Source organism: Cebus imitator, unplaced genomic scaffold (assembly GCF_001604975.1).
Source record: "Cebus imitator isolate Cc_AM_T3 unplaced genomic scaffold, Cebus_imitator-1.0 Scaffold536, whole genome shotgun sequence".
NCBI lineage: Eukaryota > Metazoa > Chordata > Mammalia > Primates > Cebidae > Cebus > Cebus imitator.
Window position 1 is genome coordinate 726,859 of NW_016107851.1, and position 17,619 is coordinate 744,477.

General features: G+C 45.3%; 1 protein-coding gene across 5 annotated transcripts in view; it reads right to left on the bottom strand.

Annotated features, from left to right (window-relative positions):
* SPATA13 (spermatogenesis associated 13) overlaps nucleotides 1-17,619 on the bottom strand; it is a 335,263-nt gene that overhangs the window by 93,021 nt on the left and 224,623 nt on the right. For all 5 annotated transcript variants that reach the window (XM_037733529.1, XM_037733530.1, XM_037733528.1 and 2 more), the window contains exon 2: nucleotides 8,714-10,465. In XM_037733529.1, the coding sequence (XP_037589457.1) occupies nucleotides 8,714-10,465 (1,752 nt within the window). The remainder of the gene's footprint in view (nucleotides 1-8,713; nucleotides 10,466-17,619) is intronic.

Genomic DNA, 17,619 nt, shown 5'->3' on the forward strand with positions numbered 1-17,619 from the left:
ATCCAAGCTCCTGGTTCTTGGGCCCCGAGAGTCCAAGACTTACACCAGCACTTCACCTCAACCACCTTGTTCTCAGGCTTCCAGCCTCACACTGAACTGCACATCTGGCTTTCCACTTCTCCAGGCTGCAGATGGCAGATCTTGGTACTTAGCCTTAATCGCACCAGCCGATTTTCATATGATCCTACTGGTTCTTGTCCTCTGGAGAACCCTCAATAATCATATTATCTGAAAAAGAACAGGCAGCCAGGAAATATAAAGAACTCTTAGCTGCTCAGTAAGAGGATGACAAAGAATGCAATGAAATGATGAGCAAAAGACCTGAACAGGCACTTCATCAAATCGTATCATGTGAATAGCCAGTAAGCACATGAAATGATTTTCAACATCCTTAGTCATTAGGGAAATGCTAATTAAAGCCAAAATGAAATACTACTCTACACCCACTGGAATAGCTAGAGTTCTGAATACTGAAAATACCAAGCAGTGGCAAGGATGAGGAGAAACTGGAACCCTTATACAGTGCAGTGGGACTCTAAAATGATAGAGCCATTGTGAGAGCAGCTCCTCAAATAATTAAACACAGAGTTGTCACAGGACCTAGCAATTCTACCCCTAGGTATCCACCCAAGAGAAAGGAACATATTTTCACCCAAGGACTTGTATGTAGGTATTCACTTACAACAGCAGCATTACTCATAAGAACGAAAAGGCAGAAATGACCCATCTCTATCAGCAGATAACAAAGTGCTATACAGACAGCCAGGCGCTAGAATATTACACAGCCTTGACAAGGAAGGAAACACTGATCACGCTCCATAGACAAACCTTAAAAACAAGGTTTTGCTCAGCGAAAGAAGCCAGTCACAAAAGACCACATATGACAGGATTCTATTTCTATGAAATGTCAGGAAAAGTAAAATCATAGGCACAAAAAGCAGATCTGAGGCTGGGGCTGGGAACAGAAAGTCACTGCAAACGGCACGAGGCTTCTTTCTGGGGTGGTGGAGTCATGCTAAAATTAGTGTGTGGTGATGGCTGCAGAACTCCACAAACATGTAAGAGTCACTGAATTGCTTGGTTCATAAAACGTGTAGACACAAAGCCCATGAGCTGTGGCCTTTTCTTGGGTGGGAGCAGGGACTGGCTATACAAGGCAAGGGAAGCTTTCTGGGGGGAGCCACGTGTTCTTTAGCTGGACGCTGGTGGTGGCCCCACAGTCTGTATTTCTTAAAAATCATCAAACTGCATATCTATGAGCAATGAGTTGATGTTATGCAAATTAGACCTCATTGAAACTGCTAACAGAACGTTAGGCAGACTTCTAGAATCGCTACATTTACTCCTATAAATTACATATCATCTTTCTGGTTCCAGCAGTGGCTGTAAAATAGCTGTTCCCACATCCCAGCTGGCAATTAGAGCCAACCTAAAGTGTAATGCCTAAGGAACCTAAGAGTCCAATTGTGTCCTGGAGCTGCACCTCTGATTAAATCACGCAGAACAGCCCCTTGGAGCTGTCACCACATATGGAGTATCTGTCGCCATCACAAAACTCCACGGTTGTTTATTCGAATTGAAAATGGGCCTGTATGTGGCCCCTGTTCACCTGCCATGTTATTCCAGTACTACAAGCTAGAGGGAGGCTTTATTTTACCGATATTGTAGGGTTACAAAATCCCCTTCTTGCTTCTCCTGGTCCACTGTGTTGGTGGCTTGTTTGATGGGTGCCATCCCAACACAATACACAGTCATCCCAGACTTCTCTCTTCCCATAAACATTCCAACACTAATTTAAAATGTAGACTACTAAATAATTCTAGAATCCATCCCCTCCTCTTCATTTCCGTAGGCTTAGTACAGATTTCAAAACCCTGGACTAGAGTGCTGAGGGACACTGTCTCTCCCCTTGACCACTGCCTGCCTAGCCCTCTCTACAGAGCTGGTCTGATCAGCCTGAGCCACGAATATCCCTCTGCATTCCCGCTCTGACAATGTCACTGGCTTTCCACCGCTTGCAAAGTCCAAATTCACAGGTGTAAGCAAGACCCTAATGATGTCTGGACCTAACTGCTTAACCTTCCTCCCTCCTCTCCAGCCAGCTGCCCTGTACAGAAGTTCTGTGAGCCATCTGCAGCTCCCTGAGCACAACAGATGCATCACTTTGCTAGAAACAGACATGCAAAGCCCCGTGCTAAGTCTACACATCACCTCAGCTAATCTTTACAATAATCCTATGTGGTCAGGACACTTACCACCCACAGTTAACAGGCGAGGAAAATGAGGTTTAGAAAAGGTCGAGAACTAGGAAGCAGCAGAGCTGAGCTCAGGCGTGGGCATCCCCTTCCTGCCCCACACTCTTCCCGCCAGCCTGGAAGGCCAGTGCTCTTCTGTAACCGCTGCCCGGGGCACTAAAGACCCCACTCCACTGTCCCTCCCCAATTCTGCCGCTTTCCACCCAGAGTTCTTAATTCCACCTTTGCAGCTCCTGTGGCACTTAGTGCGCTCTCATGAGGAGCCCTCACCACTACATCATAATGACCCGCTCGCATTCCTGGCACCAGCTAGACTCTGCACCAATGAGAGTGCACACAGCTTATTTTCGTTTCAGCCCCTTCTGTTCACATGGCAGGTGTTGAGTGGTGAGATTCCTTATGCACTGTTTGACTTCTGTTTTATCAATATCCACCCTCCCACGTCAGGCCCTTCTCAACTCTCAGCTCTTTGGCAATAAACTTCCATTATCTTTCCCTCTGGTCCCCTTTCTTTCCAGTCCTCTTCTCTACCAACAGGGGATCAATCTCTTCAAAACACAGTTCTGAGACTAACTTGTCTCTGTTCATAAACGTCCCTGGTGCCTCAGTGTTTATCAAGCACAGTAAAGGTTCTCTACTCTGGCATTCAAAAGTGTCCATGCCCTGGACTTAATGATTTTGTCTTTTAAAAATTCTTTTTCCTTTGTAATCCTATGGTATTCTTTTTGCTTTTCTTACTATTTTTAATTCACATGTAATAATTGCACATATTTATGGGGTACCATGTGACATTTATCTGAATACATGTAAATAATATGAAATAATCAAATCAGGGTAATTAGCATGTCGCCTCAAATATTTATCATTTCTTTGTATTGAGAACGTTGAGAAATCTGTTCTCCTAGTGATCTGAAATACACAATAAACTACTGATAATCTAGTCACCCCACAGTGCTATAGAACCAGGACTCACTCCTCCTAGCCTGCTGTGCTTCTGTGCCTGTTAATCAGTTTCTTCTGTCCCTTCCCCCTGCCCTTCCCAGCCTCTCATAATCACTATTTTACTCTCTTTTTTGACAAGATCTACTTTTCAAGCTTCCATATATGAGTAAGAACATGTGGTACTTATCTTTCTATGCCTGGCTTATTTCACTGAACATAATGGACTTAATGATTTCATCTTAACTTGGATTATTCCCCTATATCAAACCAAATTACATTACTTCCAGTTATCTCCAATCCCAGAAAATCTCTGCATACATGCCCAACCGACTGTATCTCACTGAAATGTCCCCGTCCCCTCCATAACCACCTGGAGAAATCCCACTTCTTCAAATCAGATTTAGTCACCCTTATGCAACCTTCCTTGATTTGGTACATGGTGAGAACTGCAAGCCTCTGAAACCCATAGCATTTTGCTTTTATGGAATTTAATCCATCAAGTTCTCCTATGACTTAATGTATGTGGGCACATGTACAACCTCCTTGGCATCACCCACATTCCCTACAGAGTCATGCCTAACTGACTCTTTTATCTGATAGGTGCTCAACAAATATGGTTGGGTACATAATTGAATGAAAATATAAATGTTGGATTATGCTGGAACTTAACTCTCATGGCTTTTTTTTTAAAGTAGCATGATTCAAACTAACTGTTTGAAGAATTTCCCCATCCCCTTTAAGACTATAATACAGTGTTATATTGAAAAAGAGTTCTGGAAAGAACTGACCTTAATGTCCCTGTCTTAAAAAGTCACGTCAGTCTAGGATGGAAAAATCATCTAAACAGTGATGACCGCACAGAGGCAGTCAGTGTCAAAGGGTGGGCTAAGTGCTTAAAACATACAATTTCATTGGCTCTTACCATCCCCAGAGGCAGATGAAGTTACTCCATATCCTACCCTTGAGAAGTTCAATAGTTTGCCTCAGTTGCCAAGGATCTTTTAATAATAGGACCAGGGTCCCAACTAAATGAGAAACTTGTGCCAAGAGACTGCAGCTTACCAAAGCTCCCTGGAGAAGGGTCCAATCGGCTGTCATCATTTAAAGGAGTTTTTTTCCACGGCATATTTAGCACTACATGTACCACTGACTCGGTGGGTTTCCACTCACTGAGGAGGGGGTTTCTCCTTAGTAAGCTGGTAGGAGAAGCAGCATAAATGCTCCAAACTCCCACGCAATACTTTCATAACGCAACAGGCAACACTGTCAACAGTAAATGCAACCTGTACCTTAAAACCAGGTCACAAGCTTACGGGCTTGTTCAACAGACTCACTGCTCTTAAAACAAAGCTTACCACTAGGTGGCAGGAGTACAGCATGCTTTGTAAATCGAAACGGGAGGACATTTTCCCAGCTCTTTTTCACAGCAATACCCAATCTTGTTAAACTGCTTAGAATTGTTCAAAGATTGTTTTGTCATTTTTAGGGTAGTATGATATAAATAAGAAATTCTAAGTAAAAATTATTCTGCCTATTGAAAGTACATTATAATATTTATTTTAAATAACACCATAATACATGTTGATTACAACCTTTACACATTCAACAAAATAGGTTTAAATTTGCTTTAATCCTGTAAGTAGAACCACACTGTTAATGCACTGAATAAAAAAACTGCATACTGACTTATAGTAATGACTGAAATTTAATTTTTTAATACTATAAAATAGACAAAAACTGCTTTTAAGTCATGAAGTTTGCAATTCTTGCATTTCACAAAATTTTTGTTTGTTTCCTTTAGTTTGTATTTTTGTTTCTCAAAGCCAAAATGATAAAGATTTCAGGTTCTACTTCACAAGCACTTCTGTGGAACTAACACCAAAGATCCTCAACATATAAGATGCAAACTGGGTAAAGCCATAGCTATACTTTCCCTTTTTGACATATAGAGGGACAAAACCCCATCACTCCAAAAAATGCACAAAACTTAGCCGGGCGTGTTAGCAGGTGACTATAATCCTAGCTACTCAGGAGGCTGAGGCAGGTGAATTGCTTGAACCTGAGAGATGGAGGTTGCACTGAGCTGGGATGCACCACTGCACTCCAGCCTGGGCGAGAGTGAGTGAAACTCTGTCTCAAACAAGCAAACAAACAAGCAAAGAAATAAATAAATGTTCAAGAGGAAGCTTGATGTACTATATAAGAATTCTGAGGCCGGGCATGGTGGCTCATACCTATAATCCCAGCATTTGGGAGGCCGAGGTAGGCAAATCCCTTGAGGCCAGGAGTTTGAGATGGGCTTGACCAACATGGCAAAACCCTGTCTCAACAAACAATACAAAAATTAACCAGGCATGTTAGCACATGCTTGTAATCCCAGCTACTTGGGAAGCTGGGACATGAGAATTGCTTAAACTCGGTAGGTGGAGGTTGCAGTAAGCTGAGATCACACCACTGCACTTCAGCCTGGGGTGACTGACACTGTCTCAACAAAAAAAAAAGAATTTTGAAGACACAAATGCAACTGAAAAAGGTGGTGAATATTTGGAGGCAAATCTGTAGAATTATCAACGTATGTGCATCTTTAATAAACTGGATTTCAATATAATTGTTCTGCTTTCTATCTTTGGAGATCTTTTGCGTGTAGAAATTAAATTCTATATAACTAAGAATAGCAAATATACATATAAAACCATAAAATGGTCAAAATCACCCTGGCAAATAACTAAACACTAGTTCACATATATTCGCTTAACAGGTTCTCAGGAATAAAATATTTCAATGATTTAAAAAAAAATAATTTTGTTAAGTGGAAAATAAAGTCCAATCTTTAACATAAAGAACTCTCCAGAAGTATACAAACCCTTTTTTAGGGAGGGAAGGTTCCAAACTAGGAGTAGGGCAGGCACGGTGTTTAGTGGAAGGAATGTTACCCTTCATCTCACCCAGGAATGAGTGAAGAGTTTGGTCAGCTGCACACACCGGAGCTGGCAGAACGGGAACTCCTTCCTAAGTCTGGCAACTAGTTCTGTGTCCTTACAACTGCTCCACATGCTCAAATACGCAAACGAGCAGATGACTGTCAATATTCAAGACCTCTGAAAGAAAGTGGTGAGCTCTCCACGGGAACCTCGGGTCACAGAGAGTGTGCAGTCTCTCTTCTCTGGCTGCCCAGGGGCCCTCAAGACTAATCTCAATCTCCTGAAAGTACTCTGCAATAGTCCTACTTTCTAGGTCTTTCTACAAAGGTTCTACTAACCGGTCTCTCCGTACAGCAAAGGTCAACATGGACAGTGCAGAGGCTGTCCTGGTGTCTGAGTTTGTAAACCTTTCTGTGCAATTATTCACCTGTAGGCGTTAAGACAAAACTGAGGTCCTCCCCAGGGATGGGTGGAAAGGAGCATTTGCTAGGGGATTATTATCTACGGCAAGCACCAATTTATACCTGCAAATCAATCTAGAAATGTATGTGAAAAATAATCTGCAATATATACACACGAATGCACTTCCCTGTATTCCAGCTATGTAACTAAATGCTTTATAAAGTGAAAATTATACAGTTGTCTGGATGTTTGACAAAATGTAAAAAAAAAAATGTTGTAACCTTGACAGCTATTAGCTAAGTCAATTCATGAGGTGCTTATGATCTACTCTAAAGTAAGTACAATAACCCATCATAAAAATCTCTTTGAACAAGCATCATTCAAAGGTTGACAAGTACCAAACTGCATGTTCCTAATTCATTCCTAGGAAATTAAACGGACTTAGTGATGGTTGTGGGAGACAGACAGGTTCTTAGGTGGGAGTGGATGGGTCCCCAGTGAAACCCCATCTTCAAGCCAGGGATGGCCTGAAGTCTTAGGGCCCAGATGCCAGTTCCAAGTGAAGTCAGTGACCTGGAGTGAGAACTTCCTTGATGCCTTTCAACTAATCAAGTGGTGCTTTTTCCAGGCCCGCCCATGGACCAATCAGCATGCGCTTCCTCCATTCTAAGCCCATAAAAGCTCAGACTCAGCCACGCATCAGAGGAGCAACCCACTCCAGGTTTTCTCTCTGCTGAGAGCTGTTCAGGCACCCAATAAAGCTCTTTTCAGCCTTGCTCACCCTACATGTGTTCATGTAACCTCATTCTTCCTGGATGTGGGACAAGAACGTGAAACCTGCCAAACGGTGAAGGCAAAAGGAGCTGTAACACTTTCCTGGGTGGCTCACCAAGCTGCAGGTGGGAGCTGAAGGGGTTGTAACACATTCTTGGCCAGCTCACCAAGCTACAGGTGGTGACATGCTCTAGGACTGCAGGAGTGAAGACCGGCAACCCTTCTGGGGGCCCAAACCTTGGGATTCCCTCAACCAACGCTGTAACAGTAAAGCCCTCCTGCGTTCCACCAGTGCCAGGCAGCTGCCACATGCAACAGAAAGCAGTGGTGGGGCTGGGCCAGCCCAAGAGCTGCAGTCGGACTCAAAGAGCTATAACACAAATGGGATGAAACATGCCCCCTGAAACACGCCCTCCTGGTCACCGTGACGGAGGCAATGAGAAAAAGAGAAGCGCTGTGGCCCTTCTGGGAGTCGAGATCCTGGGGCTTCCTGAACCAGGGCTGTGACATACCACACACCCTCTTTGGGGCTATGTGGTTCCTGGCATCTCTGAGCTTTCATATGTCACCATGTTCCCCTTCTCCACACACTGGTGCCCACAGCGGAAGCCAGCCGCAGCCTTGCATGAACCCAGCACCTGTGCTGGTACTGGGAGCTGCCCGCCCCTCTGCAGCAGCTGGCGTGCCTGGCGGTGTGCAGTGGCTGGACTCCATGCTCACTCATTCACACACCCCTGGGTACTCCATCCCTGGCTTGCCCTTGGCAGGCATGGGATCTAGGCTGGCAGTACAAGCCAAATGCAGCCTGCTGGGTAGAGTGGGTGGAACGAGCCCAATGGGCACGAGCAAAACAAGCAGAGGCACTGCCAGCCTCAGAGGTTTTTAGCTGGTGAAGTGACATCCAAAGGGTCCTGTGACAATACGACAGGTAATAGTCTCTTAACAGAAAGAATTTCACTTATATGTGCTTTGTGAGAAAGGTTACAGAAACAGCTTACAATATAAAGAAGAAAGATCCGGGTAATAAAAACGGTGCGTCTAACAGCTGCATGGAGCAGACGACAGTTTGTTTACAACTTACCTCCCCCCCAGAATCTAGTGCCTCGTACATGTTCAATAAACATCTTTTGAATGAATGGTATGGCAAATGCCATCTCAATGAATCTCATACATTGGCACTTTATTTCAAAGGAGATAGATATTATTTCTGAACTTGGTAAACAGCAACTTGACAACTCCTATTCCCACTAATAACGTAGGGCAACAAGGTCGGCGCAGGGCTACCAACCTTGACAGGTCAGGGACCAAGGGCAATACCTGTGCAGCAAGGGAACCTACAGGTGAGGCAAGAGTGCCCCTGTGCAAGCTCTGTTCCCGCAGCAGGGTGGCCCCCATGAGGGACCTCGCTGCTGCCCTTACCTCCTCCTCGTCCTTTTCTTCTGGGCCGGCTGCCCCACCAATGTTCACCAGAAGGCCCTTGCCCTCCTCACTATGTGTGGCTTCCAAGGAATCCTGCAAGGACACAGGCTCCGGCTCTCTCTGATCAGGCTCTTCTGTCCTTCCTTCACTTTCCTGTGACCTCATGGACAGTGCACTGTGATTGCTGTGACACTTGGCACTTCCTGTCCCTGGGCTCTGAGGGCTTTGGGGCTTAGGTGTGGTGGGCCGTAGAGGGGTGGGAGGCTGCCCGGGGTCAAATGCCAACTGGCTGCCAGCATCTGGGTCATGAGAGTCTTTCCTCAACACATCCTTGGCAAGCGGGCTTGGCAAGGAGCTTCTAGTGCAAGGACCGTAGCTTTCCGCTGTCCAGGAACTTCTGGCTTCAAGAGGAAATACGGCAGTGTCGGTGTCTAGGCAGGGCCCCTTAGAGGTGGCTGAGCCGAAACCACGGGCCACGGAGCAGGCTGCAGTGGTGCCATGCGTGACCACCACACCCCGCCTGCTGTCCTGCTCGGTGTTCCTGGACACACGGCGTGAGTAGTCGTCATGCAGCTGGCTGTGTGCCTGGAGTCTCAGGCTGGCCTCACCAGGGGAGGGAGCCCCACTCCTGGGACTCTCCCTCCTCCAGGCAGCCTCGGTCACATTGCTCACAAGTTTGAAGACTCTGTCAAAGTCCTTGGCCCTTATCGGGCTCCTCCAGCGTTTGGTTCTTCCCGACCCGAGCCTTTGGGAGTCAGCGGAGGAACTGCTCAGGGTCCTCTGTGGCACCTGTGTGTCATGGGCTGTCCTGAGGTCTGCGAGGTTGGAGGTGGACTTCCGCTTAAAGGAGCTCTTCTTCAGAAAGGCGAGGCTGTCGGTGCTCTTGCTCTTCCTGCAGCCCATGGCGTTGTTCTCAGGGTCCCTCACGAGAATCTCGCATGTGGTGGAGGCCTGGCCAGTGGCTGTCGTGGGTGTGGCATGGTTCTGGGGCATGTCCAGCAGGCAGATGCGGCCCAGGCCGTAGGCTCTGCGGAGGCTGCGGGAGCGGTGCGTGCTCCGCTGAAAGACATCATCCGCGTCCTCGGGGTCAGAGCCATCCAATGTGCCCCACTCTGCTGCCCTGGGGGCGCCACGCGCTGGTCCTCGTGCCAAGGGGGATTCCCTGTTTGCCTGGGCTCCTGGGACAGCGCCATTTGCGATGGGTTTTGCCAGGCCATGCTCTGAAGCCTCTCCCTTTGAACAGGCATTTGACCCCTCTCGGCTCTGAATTCCTTTCAGGACTGAGGACTTCAGTTTCTTAAAGGATCCCATTTTCCGGAAGGAGGCAAGGGTGTTCCACGCGGAGGAGTTGCCCATCAGGACCACAGAGTGGGGCCGCTCAGGGTGGGCGTTCGTCTTCTTCCGACTGGTGGAAAAGAGGCGCACAAGCTTGGCTGGGCTGAGTTTGGCCTCCTGGGCATCCGTGTCACCACCAGGGCTGCAGCCACAGACTCCATTTCCACATGCAGTGGAGGTCACCATCTTGAGGTCTTTCAGGTCCGGGCCTGGACAGGGGCCTGCGGGGCCTAGCCCGGGGCCGTTTGGGGCAGTGGTCATGTTCTCCGGGCAAGGTGCCCAGGGCCGCAGGGCAGCCTGGGTCATGGCCATGGGCATAGCCGAGTCCACAGGCTGCAGCTCCAGGCCTTCATCTCCAGGACCGCTGTCCCTGCACGCACACCTGTCTTGTGCATCGGGCTCCCGGGTGGCCACGGCCTGCAGTGGAAGACAAAGCACGCGGTTTAGCCACTTCCCCACACAGCAGACCCTCTGCTTACAGAAGAAGAGGCAAGCTCCAGCACAGGGCTGCTCAGATGAAAGCCACTCCAAACTCAGTGAAAACTGTACATTTCCCCTCCGTTCACTTCACAAGTGGAAGGAAAGATGCAAATATGCATCCCTGGACAGAGAAGGGTAGTGATGGGCCGTGTCGTGGACGTGAAGGTTAAACTCCTGAACTCACCGGAACCTGTGTAGGTAAGACTAGGAAAAAGCTCCTAAAATGAAAATACCTAGGTATCATTCAACACTATCTTTTCTGCTTTTTTGAAATGGGGAAAAAATAATTAGGAAATGCCAAACAAAAACCCCACAACGATTTCAAAACGTGTGACGTTAAAATGCCAGCCTGTGTTGAATCCAACACAGTGAACACTCAAACCAAGTGCTGGCACACGCAGGAAGCCTGGCATTCTGGCAGCTACCTCTTACCCAGGAGGGCTGGGATGCCCAAATGCTAACTGAGAGCCGCACAGGGCCACCCAGACACAGGCGGGTAGGACTGGGCTGGGACATGCCAGGGCAGCCTCTGGAAGGAAGCACATTGGTGGGGGGCTTTATCCAACTGGCCACAGACTGGAGACAAGTGAGGATGCTGCTGAAGTATATTGGAAATTCAGGGCTGGGGGACTTCCGGCCAAGACGGCCGAACAGGAACAGCTCCGAGGCACAGTTTCCAGTGAGAGCGACGCAGCACGAGCCATCTCCACATTTCCAACTAAGGTACCACGTTCATCTCAATGGGACTGGTTGGACAGAGGGTGTAGCCCAAGGAGGGCAAACTGAGGCAGGGTGGGGCACTGCCTCACCCAGGAAGTGCAATGGGCCAGAGGACCCCCCTCCCACCCAACGGAGGCCATCGGGGACTTTTTTGGCCACTCTGGCACTCTGGTTCAGATACCGCACTTCTCCCACGGTGTTTACAGCCCACAGACCAGGAGATTCCCCCAGGTCAACAAGCACTGCGGGTTTTCAGCACAAATCTGGGCAGCCGTTTTAGCTGGCACCTGGAAGACTGAGACAGAGCCACCCATTCCCCTGAAAAAAAAAAGGGGGCTGAAGGCAGGGGGCCAAGTGATCTGGCTCAGCAGGTCCCACTCCCACAAAGACCTGCGAAATGAAACCCACTGGCTTGAAACTTTTGCAGCCAGCACGGTAGTTTAAGCCCGACCCAGGACGGTCGAGATTGCTGGGGGAAAGGGCGTCTGCCATTACTGAGGCCGTCTGCCATTACTAAGGCAGTTCTAACCTTACCTGTGTAAACAAAATCGAAAGGAAGTTTACATAACAGCTGGGCGGAGACCGCAGCAGCTCAGCAACGCCTCTGCAGGCAGACTGTGACTAGACTCCCTCCTTGCTGGGCAGGGCATCTCTGAAAAAAGGCAGCAGCCCATCAGGGACTTATAAATAAAGCCCTACTTTCCTGGGACAGAGCACCTGGGAAAAGAGGTGGTTGTGAGTTCTGCTGCAGCAAACTTAAATGTCCCTGCCCAGCAGCTCTGAACGGAACAAGGGAAATCCCAACACAGCACTTGAGCTCTGATAAGGCACCTCCCTTCTCAAGCAGCTCCTTGACCCCAGTATATCCAAAGAGCCACCTCACACAGGAAAGCTCTGGCTGACACCTGGCAGGTACTCTTCTGGGACAAAGCTACCAGAGGAAGGAATAAGTGGCAATCCTTGCCCCTGCGGGTGATTCCCAGGCAAGCAGGGTCTGGAGTGGACCTCCAGCAGTCCTGCAGCAGAGCGGCCTGACTTAGAAGGAAAACTAAAAAAACAGAAAGAAATAGCTTCAACGTCAACAGAAAGGGCATCCACTCAGAGACCTCATCTGAAAGTCAGAAACTTCAAAGACCAAAGGTAGATAAATCCATGAAGATGGGAAGAAACCAGCGCAAAAATGATGAAATCACCAAAAACCAGAACGCCTCTCCTCCTCCAAGGGATCAAAACTCCTCACCAGCAAGGGAACAAAACTGGATGGAGAATGAGTTTGACAAACTGACAGAAGCAGGCTTCAGAAGGTAGATAATAACAAGCTTCTCTGAGCTAAAGAAACATGTTCTAACCCAATGCAAAGAAACTAAGAACCTTGAGAAAAGGTTAGATGAAATGCTAACTAGAATAACCAGCTTAGAGAAGAACATAAACAACTTCATGGAGCTGAAAAACACAACACGAGAACTTCACGAAGCATACACAAGTTTCAATAGCCATATTGATCAAGCAGAAGAAAGGATATCAGAGATTGAAGATCAACTCAATGAAATAAAACGAGAAGGCAAGATTAGAGAAAAAAAGAGTGAAAAGAAATAAACAAAGCCTCCAAGAAATATGGGATTATGTGAAAAGACCTAATCTACGTTTGATAGGTGTACCTGAATGTGATGGGGAGAATGAATCCAAGCTGGAAAACACTCTTCAGGATATTATCCAGGAGAACGTCCCCAACCTAGCAAGGCAGGCCAACATTCAAATTCAGAATATACAGAAAACACTACAAAGATATTCCTCAAGAAGAGCAATCCCAAGGCACATAATCATCAGATTCTCCAGGGTTGAAATGAAGGAAAAAATGCTAAGGGCAGACAGAGAGAAAGGTCAGATTACCCACAAAGGGAAGCCCATCAGACTCACAGATCTCTCAGCAGAAACCCTATAAGCCAGAAGAGAGTAGGAGCCAATATTCAACATCCTTAAAGAAAAGAACTTTCAACCCAGAATTTCATATCCAGCCAGACTAAGCTTCATAAGTGAAGGAGAAATAAAATCCTTTATAGACAAGCAATTGCTGAGAGATTTTGTTACCACCAGACCTGCCTTATAAGAGCTCCTGAAAGACTAAACACGGAAAGGAACAACCAGTACCAGCCACTGCAAAAATGTACCAAATGGTAAAGACTGTCGACACAATGAAGAAACTGCTTCAACTAACGGGCAAAACAACCAGCTAATATAAAAATGGCAGGATCAAATCTACACGTAACAATATTTATCTTAAATATAAACAGCCTAAATGCTCCAATCAAAAGACACAGACTCACAAGTTGGATAAAAAGTCAAGACCCATTGGTGTGCTATATTCAGGAGACCCATCTCACGTGCAAAGACACACACAGACTAAAAACAAAGGGATGGAGGAAGATTTACCAAGCAAATGGAGAGCAAGAAAAAGCAGGGGCTGCAATCCTAGTCTCTGATAAAACAGACTTTAAACCAACAAAGACCAAAAGAGACAAAGAAGGGCATTACAAAATGGTAAAAAAAAATCAATGCAACAAGAAGAGCTAACGATCCTAAACATATACGCACCCAATATAGGAGCACCCAGATACATAAAGCAAATTCTTAACGACCTACAAAGAGACTTAGACTCCCACACAATAATAGTCCACTGTCAATATTAGACAGATCAACAAGACAGAAAATTAACAAGGATATCCAGGACTTGACTCAAATCTGGACCAAGCAGACCTAATATAAACCTACAAAACCCTCCACCCTAAATCCACGGAATATAAAATCTTCTCAGCACCACACTGCACTTAACTCTAAAATTGACCACATAATTGGAAGTAAATCACTCCTCAGCAAATGCAAAAGAACGGAAATCATAACAACAAGTCTCTCAGATCACAGTGCAATCAAATTAGAACTCAGGATTAAGAAACTCACTCAAAACAGCACCATAACATGGAAACTGAACAACCTGCTTCTGAATGACTGAATGACTACTGGATAAATAATGAAATGAAGGCAGAAATAAAAATGTTCTTCGAAACCAATAAGAATGAAGCCACAACATACCAGAATCTCTGGGACACATTTAAAGCAGTGTCTAAGGGGAAATTCACAGCACTAAACACCCATATAAGAACCAAGGAAAGATCTAAGATCGACACCCTATGGTCACAATTAAAAGAGCTAGAGAAGCAAGATCAAACAAATTGAAAAGCTAGCAGAAGACAAGAAATAACTAAGATCACAGCAGAATTGAAGGAGACTGAGACACAAAAAAAACTTTCAAAAAATCATTAAATCCAGGCACTTTTTGAAAAGATCAACAAAATAGACAGACCGCTAGCCCAGACTAATAAAAAAGAAAAGAGAGGAGAATAGAATAGATGGAATAAAAAATGATAAAGGGGATATCACCATCAATCCCAGAGAAATACAAACTCCCATCAGAGATTATTACAAACAACTCTATGCACATAAGCCAGTAAATCTAGAAGAAACGGATAAATTCCAGGACACTTACACCCACCCAAGACTAAACCAGGAAGAAGCTGAAATCCTGAATAGGGCTGAAGGGCTGAGGGCTGAAGTTGAGGCAGCAATTAACAGCCTACCAACCAAAGAAAGTCCAGGTCCAGATGGGTTCACAGCTGAATTCTACCAGACGGACAAAGTGGAGCTGGTACCATTCCTTCTGAAACTATTCCAAACAATACAAAAAGAAGGAATCCTCCCTAACTCATTTTATGAGACCAACATCATCCTGATACCAAAACCTGGCAGAGGCACAACTAAAAAAGAAAATTTTAGGCCAATATTCATGATGAATATCAATGCAAAAATCTTCAATAAAATACTGGCAAACAAAATGCAACAGCACATCAAAAAGCTTATCTATCACGATCAAGTAGGATTCATCCGGGGGTGCAAAACTGGTTCAGCACACACAAATCTGTAAACATAATCCATCACATAAACAGAACCAAAGACAAAAACCATATGATTATCTCAATAGATGCAGAGAAGGCCTTCAACAAAATTCAACAGCCCTTGATGCTAAAAACTCAATAAACTAGCTATTCGATGGTACGTATCTCAAAATAATAAAAGCTATTTATGACAAACCCACAGCCAATATCATACTGAATGGGCAAAAACTGGAAGCATTCCCCTTTGAAATCTGACACAAGAAAAGAATGCCCTTTCTCACCATTCCTATTCAACATAGTATTAGAAGTTCTAGTCAGAGCCATCAGGCAAGAAAAGGAAATAAAGGGTATTCAATTAGGAAAGGAGGAACTCAAATTGTCTCTATCTGCAGACGACATGATTGTATATTTAGAAGACCCCAACGCCTCAGCCCAAAATCTCCTTAAGATGATAAGCAACTTCAGCAAAGTCTCAGGATATAAAATCAATGTGCAAAAATCACAGTAATCAAAACAGCATGGTACTGGTACCAAAACAGACATATAGACCAATGGAACAGAACAGAGGCTTCCGAAGTTTCACCACACATCTACAACCATCTGATCTTTGACCAACCAGACAAAAACAATCAATGGGGAAAGGATTCCCCGTTTAATAAATGGTGTTGGGAAAACTTGCTAGCCATGTGCAGAAAGCAGAAACTGGACCCCTTCCTTACACCTTATAAAAAATTAACTCCAGATGGATTAGAGATTTAAACATAAGACCTAACACCATAAAAACTCTAGAAGAAAACCTAGGCAATACTATTCAGGACATAGGCATGGGCATGAACTTCATGACTAACATATCAAAAGCAATGGCAACAAAAGCCAAAATAGACAAATGGGATCTAATTAAACTCCAGAGCTTCTGCACAGCAAAAGAAACAATCATTAGAGTGAACTCTGAACCAAAAGAATGGGAAAAAAATTTTGCAAGCTACCTATCTGACAAAAGGCTAATATCCAGAATCAACAAATAACTAAAACAAATTTACAAGAAAAAAACAACCCATCAAAAAGTGGGCAAAGGATATGAACAGACACTTTTCAAAAAAAGACATTTATGTAGCTAACAAACATATGAAAAAATGTTCATCATCACTGGTCACTAGAGAAATGCAAATCAAAACTACATTGAGATACCATCTCACATCAGTTATAATGGAGATCATTAAAAATCTGGAGACAATGGATGCTGGGGAGGATGTGGAGAAACAGGAATGCTTTTACACTGTTGGTGGGAGTGTAAATTAGTTCAACCATTGTGTAAGACAGTGTTGCCATTCCTCAAGGATCTAGAAATAGAAATACCATTTGACCCAGCAAGCCCATTACTGGGTATATACTCAAGAATTATAAATCATTCTATTATAAAGACACATGCACACGTATGTTCATTACGGCACTGTTTATGATAGCAAAGACCTGGAACCAACCCAAATGCCCATCAATGATAGACTGGATAAAGAAAATGTGGCACATATACACCATGGAATACTATGCAGCCATAAAAAAGAATGAGTTCTTGTTCTTTGCAGGGATTGATGAATGAAGCTGGAAACCATCATTCTCCGCAAACTGACACAAGAACAGAAAATCAAACACTGGATGTTCTCACTCACAACTGGGTGTTGAACAATGAGAACACATGGATACAAGGAGGGGAATATCGCACACTGGGGTCTGTTGGGGGTTGGGGGGCTGGGGAGGGATAGCATGGGATGGGGAGATTGGGGAGGGATAACATTAGGAGAAATACCTAACATAGGTGACAGGGAGATGGAGGCAGCAAACTACCATTGCACGTGTATACCTATGTAACTTCCTGCAAGATATGCACATGTACCCCAGAACTTAAAGTATAATTTAAAAAAAAAAAGAAAGAAAAAGAAAGAAAATCAGAACTGGGCGCTGTGGCTCACGCCTGTAATCCCAGCATTTTGGGAGTCCAAGGCACGTGGATCACCTGAGGTCAGGTGTTTGAGACCAACCTGGCCAACATAGTGAAACCTCATCTCTACTAAAAATACAAAAATTAGTTGGGCGTGGTGGTGTGTGTTTGTAATCTCAGCTACTCGGGAGGCTGAGGCAGGAGAATCGCTTGAACCCAGGAGACGGTGGTTGCAGTGAGCCAAGATTGCACCACTGTACTCCAACCTGCGTGATAGAGTGAGTGAGACTCCATCTCAAAAAAATAAATAAAAATAAAAATAATTCAGAGGTAGGAATTCAAATAAAACAAATTTGGCACCTTCTTCCTCTTCCCATGTGCCCCGACACCCACACATGACTGTGTCCACATCCACCCCCATCACCCGCTTTCACATCCTTTGCCCTATGCCTGTATCTATATCTTTACCCCACACACGTGTCCATGCC